The sequence below is a fragment of the Aquarana catesbeiana genome, linkage group LG12 (genome assembly GCF_042186555.1).
Source record: "Aquarana catesbeiana isolate 2022-GZ linkage group LG12, ASM4218655v1, whole genome shotgun sequence".
Taxonomy (NCBI): Eukaryota; Metazoa; Chordata; class Amphibia; order Anura; family Ranidae; genus Aquarana; species Aquarana catesbeiana.
The window spans coordinates 124,115,067-124,135,329 of NC_133335.1; the positions used below are offsets into that span (position 1 = coordinate 124,115,067).

At 42.5% G+C, this 20,263-nt stretch overlaps 1 protein-coding gene across 6 annotated transcripts in view; it reads left to right on the forward strand.

Annotated features, from left to right (window-relative positions):
• Positions 1-20,263, forward strand: part of LOC141114556 (polycomb group RING finger protein 2-like) — a 333,247-nt gene that overhangs the window by 12,015 nt on the left and 300,969 nt on the right. For 5 of the 6 annotated variants that reach the window (XM_073608318.1, XM_073608316.1, XM_073608319.1 and 2 more), the window contains exons 2-5: positions 11,187-11,329; positions 11,608-11,704; positions 18,310-18,365; positions 19,028-19,078. In XM_073608318.1, coding sequence (XP_073464419.1) covers positions 11,218-11,329; positions 11,608-11,704; positions 18,310-18,365; positions 19,028-19,078 — 316 coding nt within the window. In that variant the 5' untranslated portion in view covers positions 11,187-11,217. The remainder of the gene's footprint in view (positions 1-11,186; positions 11,330-11,607; positions 11,705-18,309; positions 18,366-19,027; positions 19,079-20,263) is intronic. The other variant, XM_073608317.1, reaches the window with a different exon arrangement.

The window sequence follows — 20,263 nt, forward strand, 5'->3', positions numbered from 1 at the left end:
TATATATATATATATATATATATATATATATATATATATATATATTTATATTTTTTCAGACACCCTGCAATACTTTGTCACACCGTATTTGCGCAGCGGTCTTACAAAATCAATTTGTTTGGAAAAAATACACTTTTTTGAATTAAGAAATCAATAAATCCAAATACATGCTCCAAACTCCAAAGACATGCTGGTAGGTTAATTGGCTTCTCTCCAAAATTTGCCCTAGTATATGAATGTGAGTTGGGGACCTTGGATTGTGGGCTCCTTGAGGGTAGGGACCAATGTGAGTGTGCGATGTATGTGTGGAGCGCTGCGTAAATTGACGGTGCTGTATGGGTACCTTAAATAATAATATAATAGATGAGCATCCTAATGAGGCACAATGTACAGGGATAGGGAGAATTGTAGACACGCACCCACACTCACTCAGGTTGAACTGAATGGACTGGTGTCTTTATTCAACCTTACTAACCATGTAAATTTAGCCCAATTTTTTTTTCTATATTGTAAAAGATAATATTACGCTGAGTAAATTGATTCCCAAAATGTCATGCTTCAAAATTGCGCCCACTCATGGAATGGCAACAAACTTTGACCCTTAAAAATTTCTACAGGTTACCAGTTTTGAGTTAGAGGACGTCTTTTGCTAGAATTATTGCTCTTGCTCTAAGGATCGTGGTGATAGCTCACGTGTGGTTTGAACATCGTTTACATATGCTGGCGCGACTTTCATATGCATTCGCTTCTATGTGCAAGCACGAGGGGACAGGGCGCTTTACATTTTTATTTATTTTTTGCAATTTTAAAGCATGACATGTGAGGTATTTATTTACTCTGCGTAACATCATCTTTCATAGTATACAAAAAGATCGGGCAAATTTTTTAGTGTTGTGTTTTTTTTTAATTATTATTAACCAGAAGAATTTACCCCCTTCCTGACCAGAGCACTATTTGCGATTCAGCACTGCGTCGCTTTAACTGACAATTGCGCGGTCATGCGACGTGACTCCTAAATTGACGTCCTTTTATTCCCCACAAATAGAGCTTTCTTTTGGTGGTATTTGATCGCCTCTGTGGTTTTTATTTTTTGCGCTATAAATAAAAAAAATAGCGACAATTTTGAAAGACACATTATTTTTTACTTTTTGCTATAATAAATATCCCCCAAAAATATTTAAAAAAACATTTTTTTTTCCTCAGTTTAGGCCGATACGTATTCTTCTACATATTGCGATTTTTATTTTTTAATTTTTTTACCAAAAATAAGCGTTTTTTGATTGGTTTGCGCAAAAGTTATAGCGTTTACAAAATAGGGGATAGTTTTATAGCATTTTTATTATTACTGTTTTTTACTAGTAATGGCGGCGATCAGCGATTTTTATCATGACTGCGACATTATGGCAGACACATTGGACATTTTTTATGCATTTTTGGGACCATTGACATTTATACAGCAATCAGTGCTATACAAATGCACTGATTCCTGTGTAAATGACACTGGCAGTGAAGGGGTTAACCTCTAGGGTATAGGGAGGGGTTAAGTATGTCCTGGGGAGTGTTACTAACTGTGGGGGGGCGTGGCTACATGTGACACGTCACTGATCTCTGCTCCCGATCCCAGGTAGCAGAGATCAGTGACACTGTCACTAGGCAGAACGGGCAGATGCTTGTTTACATTAGCAAACAAGCTTTGTACATTACCATTGCACAAAGATTTTTGGTCAGTTATATTAATTTCACAATTGAATAAGCCATGGTGTATTTAAATGTTATGACATTGGGGTAGCGCAGTCAACACTATATTCACTTTGTTTTTTCTTTCATCCACTGGAGGAGTTTATCTTTGACTGCAGCAACTAGTTTTTTATGTTTTTATCTTTTTTTGACACAATTAATTTTTTTTGCGCCCGTGACTTGCATATATCTAAAACAATATATATAATGTTTGGGAGTTCTGAGTAATTTTCTAGAAAAAAATTATGATTTTTTTGCATGTAGGAAAGAAGTGTCAGAATTAACGTGGGTGGCAAGGGGTTATTTACCATAAGCAAGTAATATACAAATAATTATTATATACTGTTTTTAAGGTAATTTACTATATTTTCAAATACTGTACTCAAGCAGGTGGCTTGATGGACAAATTACTGAAGTTTGAAGTTGTAACGTCCAACCAGCAATTTCACAGTAAATAGATAAATAATAAATTATCTTATAACCTATAGCATAATAATATATGATTTGGCTTGTACCTTTTCAGCAGCAGCAGATTCTCATTCTCCCTCTTAACTCTGTGAGAAAAACATGAGATTGTGGGTAAATCTTGTACCCATAAACGCATGTTTTTTTTTCCTTGTAGTTAAGAGGGCTGGGCTGGAAGGGAGCATTTGTCTTTTAGACACATTCCCCCTTCTATAACACTGCAGTGAGAGGCGTGCATTTAAACAGGTAATCAAAACTTTTGGACGAAAAAAAATGGACTAACTTAGTTTTTTTAATTCATTAGTGTATTTTTCCCCAAAAAATTGCGTTTGAAAGACCGCTGTGCAAATACCGTGTGACATAAAATATTGCAGCAGCCGCTATTTTATTTCCTAGGGTCTCTGCTAAAAAATATATATAATTTTTGGGGGTTCTAAGTGATTTTCTAGCAGAAAATACAGGATTTTTACTTGTAAGCAACAAATGTCAGAAAAGATTTAGTCTTTAAATGGTTAAACTGAGAACTCCTACACATGGAATTCAGTTCATTGATAAAAGAAACTAAAAAGATACAATGTTTCCACTTATCAGACTTGGCAGGCTGCCCAGAGAGAAGAGAAGTCGCTCCACAGAAGACTTCAGGCAACTTGCATTGACTTTCTATTACAGAAGTCATTTGCAAGTCGCGCTGAATTTATAATCGGCCTTTTTTATCAGCACAATCGGGCCAAGGCCGATTAATTAAAAAACGCCAAATATCGGCCGATATATCGGTCGACCTCTAGTCCGTACCATGTGTTTACTGTGACCAATAACAGCTAGCAATTGCATACATTGGATGGCATGAAAGGAAGCCATCCAATGTTTTCATGTGATTGGTCACAGCGATCACATGACACTGGCAGCGGGCTGGTGCTGTCATCGGCTGTGTCCGGTGAAGAGGCACATTCTCAGGAGCATGTCATATGATGTCCAGCCAGAACTACAGTGCTAGAATGCATAGAATGCATTAAGATAAAAAAACCTTCTGCCTTTACAATTACTTTAACACCTTCCCGCCTGGCCTATAGTAAAATGACAGCTGGGCGGGAAGCTGTTAAAGAAATTGTAAAGGCAGAAGGTTTTTTTATCTTAATTCATTCTATGTATTAAGATAAAAAATCTGTGTGTGCGAGCCTCCCCCAGCACCCCCTAATTACTTACCTGAGCCCCATCTCTCTCCAGCGATGTCCACAAGTGTCTTAGCCTTCCAGGACTCTCCCCCTGATTGGCAAAGACACAGCAGCAGCAGCACCATTGGCTCCCATGGCTGTCAATCAGGGGAGAGAGGCTGGGTCGGGCTCCGTGTCTGAATGGACACACGGAGCTGTGACTCGGCTCGGGTGCCCCCATAGCAAGCTGCGTGCTGTGGGGGCACTCAACAGGAGGGAGGGGCCAGGAGCAGCGAAGAGGGACCTGAGAAGAGGAGGATGCAGGGTGCACTTCACATAGAAGGTAAGCATAATATGTATGTTATTTTTTCACTTTAAAGCGCGATTCTGGCTCCTAGGTAAGGGAAACAGGCAGTGGAGCCTTGCGGCTTCACCGCCAGTTTCCTACTGCGCACGCGCGAGCGATCTGTGAATGGCCCCGTGGTGTTCTGGGAACACACACAATTCCCAGAAGACAACAGGGGCGCTCACCGAGGAGAAGAACAAGCCGCGGAATAGGTTTTTTTAAAACATTTTTTTAGGAATTTTGGTGGCATTTTTTTTTGCAGGGTGGCCCTCTGCTTTAACTAGAGGCCAGTGTGTTTTTGAAACATGTAAGGAAGAGTAAACCAATATTGACACAGGGAAAGTTGAACTCCATAATAAAGCATCTGTTAAAACATGCATATCAGGAAGGGGACGTGGCCTGGCCGGAGACCGAGATGGCAGCATAAGCTGATAGCTCCTGCGACCCGGGGACCGAATCTTGCTTTTAAGGTAGCCTACACCCTAGAACCAGCATGAACAGATCCTTCCGGAGCTCATCGGCATCCCGCACAGCTATGGACCCAGGTACACAGCTGCGCAGAAACATTCCGGAGTTATTCCGGACCCAGCGCCAGTCGGCTCCCAGGCTCAGACCCCGATATCTCGTCTAGCTCGCTGCCCGGCACGCTGACGGGAGGCTCATCTCCTGGAACCAGTCGAGCGCAGCCCCCCAGTCTGTTTGACCTCGAGAAAGTGGCCTCAGACATCAAAAACACCGTCACAGCCGCGATAGCCGACCTAAAAGCAGATATCCAGGCAGTGGCTCATCGCATTGATGATGTGGAGTAAACCACTCTGACCCATGCGGCCACCATTCGTCAGGTGCAAACCACCTACAATGCACAACTCTCCCATATGTATGATTTACACAGACATATCGAAGACCTCGACAACCGAGGCAGAAGGCACAATATCAGGGTCCGGGGGGGGGTCCCTGAGAGCATTGAACCAGGATCGATACAACAGACCATTTGCACAATATTTAATAACTTGATCGATCGTCCTGCAGATTCTCCTATTGAAATAGAGAGGGCTCATCGTGCCTTGCGCCCCCAACCCCGTGAGAATGAGCCACCCATGGATATAATATGCTGTTTCGTTAACTTTCCATTTAAGGAGGAGATCCTCCGCAAAGCAAGGGAGAGAGGTGGCATTCTCCATAATGGCACTGAAGTTTAATAATTCCAGGACTTATCCCAGATACCGCTACAAAATAGAAGAGCAATGCACCCCCTACTGGATGCCCTTCGTGCCCGGAACATACAATACCGTTGGAAATTCCCCTTCAGTTTGTCAGCGTCCGCCAGGGGACGCTCTGCCTTGCTACGCATGCTGGAAGATCTGCCAGGCTTCTGTGAGCAGCTCGATCTCCCAAGTATTGAGCTTCCGGACTGGTGCTCGCTCTTTTTCCCCGCGGAACCATGGCTCCCGGTATCCCTCAACTCTTCTCCAAAGGCTCAACGCCATAGACCTCGTAGACACAGAATGGATAGATCATCTCCGACCCCCCGCTTGTCTCGCCAAGACCTCTATCAACGTGGCCCGGGTTCCCCTTCTTCACCTCCCGCGAGAAGGGACCTCCAGGAAGCTTGAGTCGTGTGCCCCGTTCCTGTCATGGATCGTCACTTGTGAGTAAGTCTCTCAGCCCATAATCCCTCAATTTCCTTCTTTTGTGACCCTCTCGTTCATCTCCTCAACCCCCTGGCTTCAACAACGGATCCTCTTTCTTTTCGTGTTTCTCCCTCCATTCCTGATCAGCAATGGCCGCGACGCCTCTACGGAAAAGGTGTTTTGGAGACTCTCACCTGGACCAGGCACAACTTCCTTGCACTCGCTGACATCGACATCGTGACCAGAAGCAGCTGAACCATGGAGCTGCCAACAGCTACAACTTTTAGCTGCAACTTTTGAGGACTCACCCACTTGAGGTAATACCTTTCACTTCACACACGCACCAGGGAGGCCTTTAGGCACTTTCCCCGTGTTATGTACAGCTCAATGGTTCACCCCGGAGACATGGCCTTGTGACCTTACCCTGGGACTTTCAAACCGTCCTTTTACCTCATTCTTTTGCCTCATTTTCACACGCTGCTACAGATTGTCACCGACTCCCCATACATTGACCAGATGTGGAAGTACAGGTCGATCAATATCCACTAATGCCTTAAGATGTGTCCCGTCCTGATTCGTTCATTTGACTTTTACACACATCTTGACTTGTTTACTTTTCTACTTCTAACCCCCCCCCTTTTTTTTTTTTTTTTTTAAACCGGGATATACCACAGATCTACCCTCATGAGGCTAGACATCCGCAACAGGAAGGACTGCCTTTCATGTCTAGCTCACAAGTATCCGTAACCCCAGTTATTTGGACCTTACTTTTTGTTTTCAATTATATGCCAACACAGGTTTTCAGATGCTCACCTAGATGTTTTAGTGGGATAATAGGATATGTCTTACAGGTGTACACCTGTACAACGCACTTACCCAGGTTCTTAAGTAAGAGTCACTGCTTAGATCCCTCCTCTCCCCACCTCAAAAGCTCCCCCCCCCCCCTTTTTTTTTTTCCCTTCCCTTCCTCTCCCGCATGCTTAGTGTGTCAGTTGAGGCTGACTATCCTGCCCTATATGGTTGCTTACAACTTCAACATACTCACTAGATAGATATAGCAGGGGCGTTTCATGGCAGACCTGTTTTACATGTTTGTATTAATGCTTATATCCTCTCTGTTTTGGTTCACATGTGATTTAGTTCCTGATATGTAGTAGGCTTCCCATTTGATTATATTTCAATATTTTTGTATGTGTACCCACATATTGTATTCTTTTTTGGTCCCCGACTCGCAACCATCCTGAGGTTTCCGTCCCTCCTTTCGTCCCCTCACAGCAGTCCTATCGGGACATTAGCTGACACCCCAGACCCTCCCTTTATAGGTGGTTTAGATCATCTACACCCACCTCTGGTTTGATCTTTCTCCTATCTTCTCTCCTTTCTCCTTTCTCCCTTTTCCTTCTTTTTCTTTATACTAACTTCGCTCTTTCCATCCCTCCCTCTTACTTCCCCTTCTTTCTTCTCCCCCACCCCCTCCCTCGGCTTTCCTCCTAGACCCACTTCCTATTCTCGCCCTCCTCCACTCTAGGTTGGTCCAAACCCCCCCCCCCCCTTGACTGGGTCCGCGCCCACCCCCCGGTTGCCCATCCTCATCAGTTTTCAGCAACCCTTAAAACCTACAGAGCACTGTGGCAGTATAGCCAGATTGCCTCGGCATTATTATAAAGCTTTCAACATTAGCAACACATTCCCTGACGTTAAAGTGCATATCCCTCAATGTGAAAGGCCTTAATTTACCAGAAAAAAGGTCCCAAGTCTTATCGTCTCTCACTAAACTCAAAGCACACTTCATCTTTAGCCTCTCTTATAGACCCAGAGGGCAGATTTATCATTCTCAAAGGCTCCTACGCTTCCAAGCTTCGCATTCTACAGGAAAACCTGTGATCTCCTAGCCTCTTTCCAGAAAGGGTTGGTGCTACTGGGCGGCAACTTCAATGTCCCCCTGAACCCGATATTAGACTCCTCCACAGGAACTTCCACCTTAACATATAGAGTATTGTGACAGATAAAACTGCAGTTCCAAAAGCTATCCCTTCATGACATGTGGCGCACCCTGTCTCCCTCGGATAAGGAATACACTTTTTATTCAGCCCCCCATCAGATATACTCTAGGATCGATTACTTTCCTCTCCCAGAAGGATTTACCCTTTCTACAAAAGTCCACCATAGAACCAATGTATTTATCCGACCATCACCCAATTACAGTCACACTATCTTTCCCTGAAATCTATTCTAGAACGAAGCTCTGGCGATTAAACCCCTCTCTACTTAAAGATCCCTCTTCGATTGAACGCGTACGCACACAACACCAGCAATACTTTATTGAAAACTCGAACCCCAAAATCTCTCCGATTTCCCTCTGGGAAGCGCATAAATGCGTAATCCGGGGGGGAACTATTTGCCCTTGCCGCAGAAGCTGAGAGACAACACCGAGAGAACATTAATACTCTCTTCAACACAATTAAATCCCTGGAAAGAACCCACAAATTGACACAGGCACAATCCACCCTACAAGACTTGGTACATACTTGCTCCCTGTTATTGGAGAAGCTAGACAAGGGCACTAAAAGACGCTACATTCTTGGCCAGAGGATTTTCTATGAACAGGGCAACAAATGTGGCCGACTTCTGGCATGTACGGTCCAAAATTCTAAAATTTCTTCCACAATCCACCACATACGTTACCCCGGGGGAACTCTTCTGGTCAAGAATGAGAAAATTGCCAGGGAATTTGAGAACTTTTGTTCAAATCTTTATAACTTACAGACCAAACACATAACTCAGTCCACCCCTGAAACACGCACCAAGCTTATCAAAGACTTTCTTTCCCAGTACAGTCCTAGACCAATAACCCCCCAACAGTCACTTGATCTCGAGAACCACATATCGGTGATTGAACTGGAGATGGCCATAAAACAAATAAGCGGGCAAGAGCCCGGGGCCTGACGGCTTCACCCTCCAGTATTACCAATCTTTCGCTGACATCCTTTCTCACAATCTTTTAGTTACTTTTAACGCCTTATCAGATCCCCAGATTAGACCAGACAGAATGCTAACAGCCCATATCGCTGTGATACCTAAGGAAGGCAAGGACCCGCATTAGTGGCTAATTATAGACCAATATCCCTTTTAGATCTGGACATTAAAATATATGCGAAAATTATGGCTAATAGACTACTTCCCGGCCTCATCTCTCTGGACCAAGTGGGGTTTGTCCCTGGCAGGGAGGCCAGGGACAATACCATCCGCACACTAAACCTGCACCATTGGCTCATGACTTCCAAAAACGCAAGGATTTCTCCTTTCACAAGATGCTGAGAGGGCGTTCGACAGGGTGGCCTGGGACTATATGCGTGAGGTTCTCCTGGCTATTGGCCTCAAGGGCTGCATGCTATCACACATAATGGCCTTGTACTCTGCAGCTGTGAAAGTCAACGGCCACCTGTCGGACGCCTTCCCTATCAGCAATGGTACACGCCAGGGATGCCCACTTTCACCTCTGATCTATATACTAACTTTAGAGCCCCTCCTTAACAAACTGAGAGACAACTCAAACATTCAAGGGATAACCGTGAAGGGGAGAGAGTTCAAGGTCGCAGCTTTCGCTGATGATATTCTACTCTCTTTAAAATCACCTTGCATTTCCCTACCGAACCTCCTCAAAGATATAGAGTCCTTTGGCAAAATACCAAACCTAAAAATGTAACCATGCAAAATCTCATGCCTTAAACATCACCCTCCCTCCTCAGGAAGTGGCCCATTGCCAAGACTCCTTCCCTTTCCGTTGGGATAAGGACGCAATCACATACCTGGGTATTCAAATCCCTGCTCATCTATCTGATCTCTACCGTACAAACCATCACCCGGCCCTCCTGGGGGTCCAAAAACACTTTAAGGAATGGTCGGGCTTGAATGTATCCTGGTTTGGACGTTCAGCCCTGATTAAGATGATCGTTTTATCACCACTACTTTACCTAATGCAAGCAGTCCCGTTATCCTTACTAACAGCCTTCTTTGCAACCTATCGGAAAGCCTGCTCTGCCTTTCTGTGGAGAGATTCCCCTCCTCGCATTAAATATTCTCGCCTTACGCTGCCCAAAACCAGGGGGGGTATTGGATTGCCAGATTTGCATAAATATTACATAGCCTGCCATCTCACAAGGATCACAGACTGGAATATCCATGCATTTAAAAAGTCATGGGTATTCCTTGAGGGAGCTTTCTCGGCTGGACTCTTACATCTTCCTTGGTTGTCCTCCAAAAACTGGCCACAATCCCTGTCGAATCACCCTCTCATCTACCCTTCTCTTCTGGCTTATAGGAAGTCTAGGCTTGGTGGGATCTCTGCCCCTATCCCGGGCCCCCTGACCTCATTATGGGGGAACCCTGATTTCCCCCCAGGCGACTCCAATAGCTTTCCACAACAGGAATGGCCTTTTGAGGACGTACTACTCAGGGAGTGGTTTGCGCGAATTTCAAAAATAAAAGATATGGAGGAATTGATCCATATCGCGCAGGACAGAATGCATAAATTCTCAATTGTTTGGCGTGCTGGACTCACTTCACTACCACTGACGGATATCGCCAGCACTTTTCTGAGTTGATATGCAAATTCTGCATTGAGATACAGGGTGCCGAGGGTGTGGGGGCGGGGCACGGGTGCAGACCCACTCTGGATTCCCTAATAATAAATATCCCCTGTTCACCTTGCCCCTTTCCCTGCTCCCCCCTTCCCCCCTTCTATCCCAATATTAGCTTCCCCCCTCCTCCTTTCGTAGTTGTGACCCCCCATTTTCCCCCATCTTTACTTTCCCTTCCCTCCTTTCCTTTCATTCTTTTTTCTTCTTCCCCTCTCTGCCCTCTCCTCTCTTTCCTATTCTCTGTCTACTCTAGCAGGGAATATTTATTTCCCCATATATACCAATTGAACATGCACACTATGACTTAATTGGATGTACCTCTCCTCTGCTGTCACATGTGCTTTATTAGGATACACTACGCCTTAGACTCTGACCGGGAACGAATCATTGCTCTCTCCCCTTCCCTGGATTATATCCGGAGGGGAGAACCGGGGGGGGGAGGTGAACAAAAGAGAGAGAGAGACCCTCTGCCCTCCTACACTAATTGTCTATCTTACGTTCAGTTCCTGTCCATTTCACTTCAAGATGTTCTTCCATGTATCTTTCGATTGGTACTAGTTTGATGTTCTAGTTTTATACTGTCATGTGACGTCTGTTTTTGATCTGTATGTATATGTTCTTAAACTGAATAAAATCTTTATGGAAAAAAAAAAAACATGCATATCAGGACATTTTGAGAAAAGCCAGGTGTCCTTATTTGTATAATTTTTGTTGGTCAGTGACCCAAAATATTTAAGCAAGAGGCCCATCATATAAGCTAGGCAACTACAATTTGCAGAAGGGGTCAGCACTGACAGACTCCATGTTTCCTTCACATTTTGTAGAATTTAAATACAAGCGAAAAATTGTAGTTTTGCTATCATCCATTGATGACTGAGTTGTACTACTGCCTGCTGGAGTATTGGACACTAGGTCAAAAACTGCAGGCCAGCCCTCAGGGGCCTTATCCCTGAGTCATCCTTTTCAAGATCTGGGAATTGTAATGTAAATATAGAACAACTGGCACAGTTCTACATACTCCCGGAGCCAGGGAGCTTATGTGTGTAAAGATGTACTGCTTGAATCAAACTTGATCTCCATTGAAATTAGTTGAACTACAAATTCTTACTCTTCAGTTTTTCTGCTAGCTAATTAATGTATTGAATTTCAATCAATCAATGTACTCATCCATGACACATTTTATATTAACTAATTTGTTTTCTGACTTTCTTTTCAGAGTCCTCCCTAGACCCCCTTCCCCTCTGAAAATGCATCGGACCATGCGGATCAAGATGACTGAGCTGAATCCACATCTTATGTGTGCTCTGTGTGGAGGATATTTCATTGATGCAGCAACCATTGTAGAATGCCTGCACTCCTGTGAGTCTACTAAGATACATACATTGCCTTTTTCCTTTTTAAAATGATAGTTCCCAGCTGTGTTGCTGATTTGAATACTTTTGAAATTACTGACTTTCAAAAAATAGGCAGATCTAATTTGTTTGTAGTTACTGGCTGACAAAGTATGAAAGACAAACAGGTAACTAACATTCTCACATGAAGGCCAGCAGTGACAACCTGCATATTCCTTTCAGTGTAAGAGGATATTACCTGCTATTGCCTTGACATGTTTGAGTTCTTTCTTTTCTTTTACACAGTTTGTAAGACCTGTATCCTGCGCTACTTAGAAGCACACAAATTCTGCCCCATGTGTGACTCTCAAGTGCACAAAGGACGTCCTCTGCTTAGCATAAGGTGAGAACTTGTAGAATTCAAACTACAGTGATGAATGCAGACACTGCTTTTATTTTATACACTAGGCCATATATGTGCAACAAAGAAGAAACCATAAACTGAGAATGGCCCAGGAGAGATTACCAGACTTTGCACCAAACAATCTGTTCTTCCACTTATTCAGAGCACATTTTCAGCTGATATCCACTTTGCTGCTCTTGCATTTAGACTGGAAATACCAAGACTACAATACAAAATAAAACAGAAGTGTGCTGGCATAGTGTGTATGTGTGTATATACACAATAGGCATAGAAAAGAATCACTCCCCCCCCCCCCTCTTTAAAATAATCACATTTTGTTACTTTGCATCCTTAAAGTGGTTGTATACCCGCACTGAATTTTTTTTTTTTTTAAACAAAAAAACCTGTAAGGCAAAGGCATAATGAGCTAGTATGCAGCGTATACTAGCTCATTATGAAATACTCACCTTAGAACAAGGCCTCAGCATCTGATGCCGGTCCACACCGAGGGAGCTGACAACCCTCAGCGTTTCTTCCCGGTTCACAGCTCCGGCGCTGTGAGTTGCTGGAGCCACGATAACGTTACTACCCCGCGCATGCACGTGGGAGTCTTCTTCCCGGCAAGGTCCATCTGCCAGACCTTTATCTGGGGCTTCACAACGCATGCACTGCTGACATTAGCGGCTGCATGCAAAGTGAATATCTCCTAAACCGTAAAGGTTTAGGGGATATTCATTTTACCTACAGGTACGCCTTATTATAGGCTTACCTGTAGGTAAAAATCACAGAAAATGATATACAACCGCTTTAAATGAAGACAGTTTTTTTTTTTTTATATCCAGCTGTATTGACTCATTGCAACCTATACCACCCTAATGAAAGATATAACACCAACATGTCAGAAAAAAAATCAAACCGAATCACTGTGTTGGAAAAAGCATTACCCCCTTGTGTCAGTATTTTTGTTGAACCACCTTTTGCTGTAATGACAGCCTTTAGTCTGTTGGATATGTCTCTATGAACTTTGCACATCTAGACTTTGCAATATTTCCCTGCTCTTTTTTGCAGAACTGCTCAAGTTCAGTTAAATTTGATGGTGACTGTTTGTGGACTGCAGTCTTCAAGCCATTGTACAGATTTTCAATGGGGTTTAAGTCTGGGCTCTAATAACAAAAATTCCAACAAATATGGGATTTTAATGGCACCACACTAAGAATTAATTATGAAATATTTTATTGAAAAATTACATAGGTATCTAAAAATCACATAACATGAATTTGACAAATCACCAAAACACCCTATTCTGCTGAGCTAGTTACACCATATCCTCTCACAAGCTGTGAGTCGGGAGCCCCCAATACACAGTGAAAATTTGATATTAGGACATCTCAGTTGTTCTGAAGTACCATCTGGTAGTGACCAAAAGAGGGATGGTGAAATTCAGCTCAGCAACATGCTCGACATGTTTCACATATTGACATGCTTCTTCGGGAGCTTGAGGGTTAGATTATTATGATTTATAATAAAGCGAATATAGTATCATTAAGTACATTGAAGATCGATGCATATTCACTTGCAGTAAAAAATGCAAATAACAAGAGGTACTTACAAAAATACTGTAAATAGATCACATGAGGGAGGAATAAACCAAATAAACCACCAACCCCCAGCACAGAAGGGGCGAATATGGGAACACACCTAGGGGACACAGTGCAAAGTGATGGGGAGGGATAATAAACAAAGGTAACCTGGCAAAATGTGTATATATAATGTATACTCAAACAAAAAATAAGCCAGCTCTAGCTGTCATTGTGTACTTGGTGGATTGTCACATTTTTTATAAGCTCCACTGTATGAAATACTAGCAGCAAGGGCAATCAGGGTTTGGAGCTAGCTGCACATGTAATATATTGGTCCCGGGCTACATGCGTGTTTTGAAGGTGAGATCTAGTAGTTCTTGGTATATAATTTGTACATACGTTTTGACTGCTTTACTATGCAAATGGATTTTTATTAAATTGGGGACCAATCTAGTACCATGGGTAACATGGCAAAATGTATATATAATGTATACTCAAACAGAAAACAAGCCAGTGACAAGACTGTAACTTCCTCAAATTTTGGAGATAAATTCTCTTGGGACAGAGATCCTGCTATTCCATGATAAGACATATACTTTCCTAAAAATGATAATGTGGTACTAGATTGGTCCCCAATTTAATAAAAATCCAATTGCTTAGTAAAGCAGTCAAAATGTATGTATAAAGTATATAATAAGAACTACTAGATCTCCCCTTCAAAACATGCGTGCAGCCCTCGACCAATATATTACATGTGCAGCTAGCTCACAACACTGTACCATAGATTGCTGTTGCTTCTAGCATGTCACATACAGCGGAGCTTATAATAAATATGACAATCCTCCAAGTTCACAAAGTACACAATGACGGCTAGAGCTGGCTTGTTTTTTGTTTGTCTACATTATATATACATTTTGCCATGTTACCATTGTTTATTATCCCTTCCCATCACTTTGCCCCCTAGGTGAGTCCCCATATTCGCCCTTCTGTGCTGGGGGTTGGTGGTTTCTTTGACCTTGCCGCCTGCTCCCTCATGTGATCTATTTACAGTATTTTTGTAAGTACCTCTTGTTGTTTTGCATTTTTTAATGCAAGTGAATATGCATCTATTTTATCTTCAATGTACTAATGATACTATATTCGCTTTATTATAGATCATAATAATCTTACCCTCAAGCACCGGAAGAAGCCTGTCAATATGCGGAACATGCCGAGCATGTTGGTGAGCTGAATTTCACCATCCCTCGTTTGGTCACTACCAGATATTTGGATATTAGGACATCTGAGTAGTTCTGTAGTATCTATTTCCACTGTGTATTGGTGGCTTCCGACTCAGAGCTTGTGAGAGGATATGGTGTCACTAGCTCAGCAGAATAGGGTGTTTTTAGCGATATGTCAAATTCATGTTATGTGATTTTTAGATACCTATGTAATTTTTCAATAAAATATTTTATAATTAATTCTTAGTATGGTGCCATTAAAATCCCATATTTGTTCACATTTTTGTTACTATGGGATGAGGCACTGTGTATAATTCAATGTCTGCAAGACCACTATTGACATAGTTGACATTTCATATATCATTAAAGTTTTTGTTAACCCAAAAAAAATTGAGATTCTGGTCCCTTAAAGCAGATTGCACAGTGCTTGTGCTGTGTAATCTGCCCCCCTCTAAACTGTAAAAAAAACCCTCCCTGATCCTGCCATTTCCTGTATGCCCTCTCTATACTGACCATGATAACCAGGGCCGCTCAGCCCTGACCACCATGGTCAGAATACGTCCCTCCGTCACACAGATGTGTCCTCTCTGCTCTCCTCTCTCCCCCTAACCCCCTCATTCCTGCCTTTCAGCTGTGTCTCGGTCTCCCCCGACCGCTTTATAGCTCTGAGCCATTGCTTCTGCAGGAGGTCACGTGATCTCCCTGGCTGATGTCAGAGGGAGATCACGTCCCCTCCTGCAGAAGCAGTGTCTCGGAGCTGTAAAGCGACTGTGAGTCATGTGACCGACCTGAAGACAGCTCAAGAGGTATTTAGCGCGCTCGTTTTTACAAAGGACTTGATAGTGTGGTATGCCAGAATCTAATAGAGGGACTGGCAGTGAAAAAAATAGTTGAGTTAACAAACACTTTAAGTCTGGGCTCTGACTAGGCCATGCAAGGACATTCACCTTTTTCTCCTCCAACCACTGTGTGGTCATTTTTGTTGTGTGCTTTGGGTCATTGTCATGTTGGAAGGTAACCCTTCTTCTCATTGACAACTTTCTGGCAGAGGGCAGCAGATTTTTATCAAGAATTTGACAGTATTTTGCCGCATCCATTTCTTCTCCTAAACTGACAAGTGCTCCAGTCCCTGCTGCAGAGAAGCACCCCCATAACAGGATATTGCCACCCCCATGCTTTACTGTTGGAATGCTGTTTTTTGGATGATGAGCTGTATTGGATTTGCTTGTTTGTTTTTTAATTCTTTATTTATAAATATTTAGAAAGGCATCATTACTACATCTCCAGAGAGTTACCAATCAATCTACAAAATGTAGACACATTGCAAATTTAAAGCGGAGTTCCACCCAAAAATTGAACTTCCGCTTTAAGGGAAGGTGACCCCCAGATATGGCATGTCACTTTTTTTTTTTGGGAGGGGGAATACCCTCCTTTTAGAGGGGTCCAGCTCCACTTCCTCCCGGGGGAACCGTGGTGACGGACAGGAAGATCACCTCTCCCTACTCCCTCTCGGCAATCATCTGGGACATGTCATTGTAATTGCCCAGCCAGTCACAGCGCGGTGCGTGGCTGTGAAGCCACAGCCGGGCGTCCACAGTGACAATGCCGGCGCCACAGAGAGGAGGGGGAGACGAGCGGGGCTTTGTTCCCCCATATCGCTGGGCCCTGGGACAGGTAAGTGTCCGACTTTTTTAAGCAGCAGTTGCAGTATTTGTAGCTGCTGACTTTTAATTTTTTTAAGCGGAACTCCTCTTTAAGTTACATTTACCTAAACATTAAGAATAAGAGCCTATGCAACTCTACTATATAGCATAATGTCTAACTATTATTCTCAACTGCTTTACTCTAAATTTTCAAATTCCGCTAGGATAGGAGTACGTATTTCTTATTCCGTTTTGGCTATCTCTCTTAACCTCCCTGGCGGTATGACTGTCACATTTTTGCGTCTCAAAGCGGTACAATTATTTTGCATAGAAATTTGGCGTTTTATATTGTAGGCCTGTAATTCTTAGCAATAACACACTTAAATTTGCCCAAACTAGAGACTAGTAGATATCCAGGGTATGATAAAGTTTGAAACACAAGATCATAAATTATAATAAATAATTATGAAAAATAATATAATAATAAAATGAATTTCCCTGCGATTCACTATCGCTCAATTCTGCAAGTGTTCTAATTTACTATCGCTGTTTTCTAGCTGTTCTAAAACCACTTTTCACGTTAAGGGACACTTTTTCTTTGCTGTGGACAATCTCCAGTTTCCAGGCAGAAAGAACAGTATATATGATATAAAACTGCATGCAGGGCACTGGACAAACCACTAGGGACAAAAGGGATGTGAAATAATTTCATACAGTACTGTAATCTGTAAGATTACAGTGTACTGTATGTATTATGATTTTTACATTTTTTCAATTTGCTGCTGGGACACTCGCAGGGAACGGAGCACAGCATCCAGAGGCTTCGGGCGGAGGACAGAGCCTGCAGACACAGCGGGGGACATCGCAGGATCCTGGGGACAAGGCAAGTATACCGCACCAGGATCCTGCAATGCAATCCTGAGTGTGGCTTGGGGTTACCGCTAATGGTACTGAAATCTCACCCCGAACCAGAGACTTTGTGCTCTTGCACCTTGCGTTTGAGGATGACCCACAGATGCTGAATAGGGTTTAGGTCTGGAAACATGCTTGGCCAGTCCATCACCTTTACCCCCAGCTTTTTGAGCAAGGCAGTGGTTGTCTTGGAGGTGTGTTTGGGGTCGTTATCATGTTGAAATACTGCCCTGTGGCCCAAACTCCAAAGGGAGGGGATCATGCTCTGCTTCAGTATGTCACAGTACATGTTGCCATTCATGGTTCCCTCAATGAACTGTAGCTCCCCAGTGCTGACAGCACTCATGCAGCCAGACCATGACACTCCCACCACCATGCTTGACTGTAGGCAAGACAGTTGCCTTTGTACTCCTCACCTGGTTGCCGCCACACACGCCTGATACCATCTGAACCAAATAAGTTTATCTTGGTCTCATTAGAGCACAGGACATGGTTCCAGTAATCCATGAACTTAGTCTGCTTGTCTTCAGCAAGCTGCTTGCAGGCTTTCTTGTGCATCTTCTTAAAAAGAGGCTTCCTTCTGGGACGGAAGATATGCAGATCAGTTTGATGCAGTGTGCGGCTTATGGTCTGAGCACTGACAGGCTAACCCCTCACCCCTTCAACCTCTGCAGCAATGCTGTCCGCACACATACGTCTATTTCCAAAGGACAGCCTCTGGATAGGACGCTGAGCACGTGCACTCAACTTCTTTGGTCGACCATGGCGAGGCCTGTTCTGAGTGGAACCTGTCCTGTTAAAACGCTGTATGGTCTTCTTACTAATGAGTCGCATAACTACGGGGAGAGAAAATGGTTGGGCCCAATTTGGACATTTTCACTTAGGGGTGTACTCACTTTTGTTGCCAGCGGTTTAGACATTAATGCCTGTGCTGTTGTTTTGAGGGGACAGCAAATTTACACTGTTATACAAGCTGTACACTTACTACTTTACATTGTAGCAAAGTGTCATTTCTTCAGTGTTGTCATATGAAAAGATATAATTTATTTACAAAAATGTGAGGGGTGTACTCACTTTTGTGAGATACTGTATATAAAATAATATGCAAAGTGGTTGGAGGGAAGCGTCAGAATGGCCAAGATGTTTTTATTACAAATTATGTGAGCAGACTTCAGTTCCTCTTTAACAATTAAGTGTAAAAATTCTGTTTTCTGTATGGCAGGATTTCTAATGACTATTTGCTTATTTAGGTCTGATAAAATATTACAAGACATTGTATACAAGCTTGTACCAGGACTGTTCAGAGGTAAGCAAATATTTTGTGTGCGTTTAGTTGTCACAGTGGTACGTTAATCTTTGTGACAGCATCTAAAAAATCTTTCTGACCAGCAGCAGAATATGCAGAAGTTTATAATGAGTATGCATGTCAATTCACAGAGGCATAACCTGTACCATAGTTGGGTATTTTTTATAAAGTAACTCCTAATTTTAACAGTCAAAATGTTTTTTTTTCTTTTATTAAAGATTTTACCACATGGATTTAAAGACTTTACTGTATGCTTGCCATACTTTCACATTTGCAGTATTTGTATACAAATCAATTCTAAAAGATTATTGCATTGCTATTTGTCTAAAAATACTGCTAACTTTTCTCTCACATTAACAGTGAATTTCTATCACATGTCTATTGAGGAGAGCATACAAAGGAGCCATTAGGGTGGCAAAATATATGAATTCATGATATAAAACATTGACTCATGGGGAATACAAGCTTTCAGTAGTTCACTTTCTCATTTATAAAAGTAACTATCCAACTCAATACAATGATCCTTTTTGTGAACTGTATATTTTTTAAGCAAAAAATTAGAATGGAATAAAAGAACAAAAAAAAATTAGTTTGATAAATGGCATTATGATATTTGTATATATTAAATGACTCTCAACAGATGTATAATGTTTCCCCTATAGATGAGATGAAACGACGACGGGATTTCTATGCCTCTTATGCATGTACACCTGGTCAGTACATTCCATATAAAACTTTAAGACAAAGATGTGTTCTATTTTTAAATATGACTTGGTACACCAAAAATAGATAACCATATTGTTGTTTTTTGTCTTCAAACTAAACAACTATTTTGTGTTTAAAGCGGGGGTCCACCTATTTATCGTTTTTTTTTTTTTTTTTTTTTTTTTTGAGTTCATTCACAAACTTTTCTTCTCAGCATTACATATTCACATATTGTGTGTAATAATATGTCCGCCTGTGTCAGATTTTGTCGGAAAGAATAACTTATATTATTCACTGCAGGCGATTTCCATCTTCATTGTGGGCATTTGAAGCCCACAAGCATTTATTTCCTGGATGTGGTGAATGCTGTGCTCCCAGCATTCACTGCTCATTCCCGCACATGCTCAGTGGCATCCTGGGAAGCCTGAGACTAGCTCCCAGGAGTCTGGGAGAGGCTAGAAACATGCCTACTCCCACGGGAGGAGAACCAGGAAGTGCAAAGAAGAATAGAAAAATAAAAGGTAATTACGGCGATTTAAATTTTTTTAAACGGCATGTCAGCATCTAGGCAAGGAAGAGAATACATACAGATATTGTTCAAAATTTGGGTGGAACCCCGCTTTAAATCAAAAGATCTAAAACTTATGTGAACAATGACATTAGCACCCATATGTGAGTGTAACGAGCCCCTGCTCACTCGGTTCCACTCTCCCGACACTACTCTGTGGCTATTGAATAAGATTGCAGATCGCAACATTTGATTGTTCGGTCATCCGATGCTCCGGGATTAGAACTACAGCTATGTGCCATTCAAATCCAGTTGTGATAGCTCAGAACAAACACCAGGCAGGCTGTATGTAAGTTCAAACAGGAATCTTGCTTTAATTGATGCACACAACACACTTTTATACACAGCAATTTGAACACCCCGACCTCAACAACCACTTTCCTATTGGTCAATTGTAAAGTACACTCTAGTCTTCACTCAGGTCCTCTTGTCCATGCAAATGAGGACTTGAAACAGGGTCAGCAGAGAGTGGTCCGATAGCTTGAAAAGGAGGACTGATATGTGTAATGACACAGAGAAGCCCCAGGGGGTAATTAAAGTACATAAACAAATGGTCAAACACAGAACAATGTCTTCCTTCCAGACCATGGAGCCGTCTGGAGGGGGTTAGCCTTAAGACAGGGCA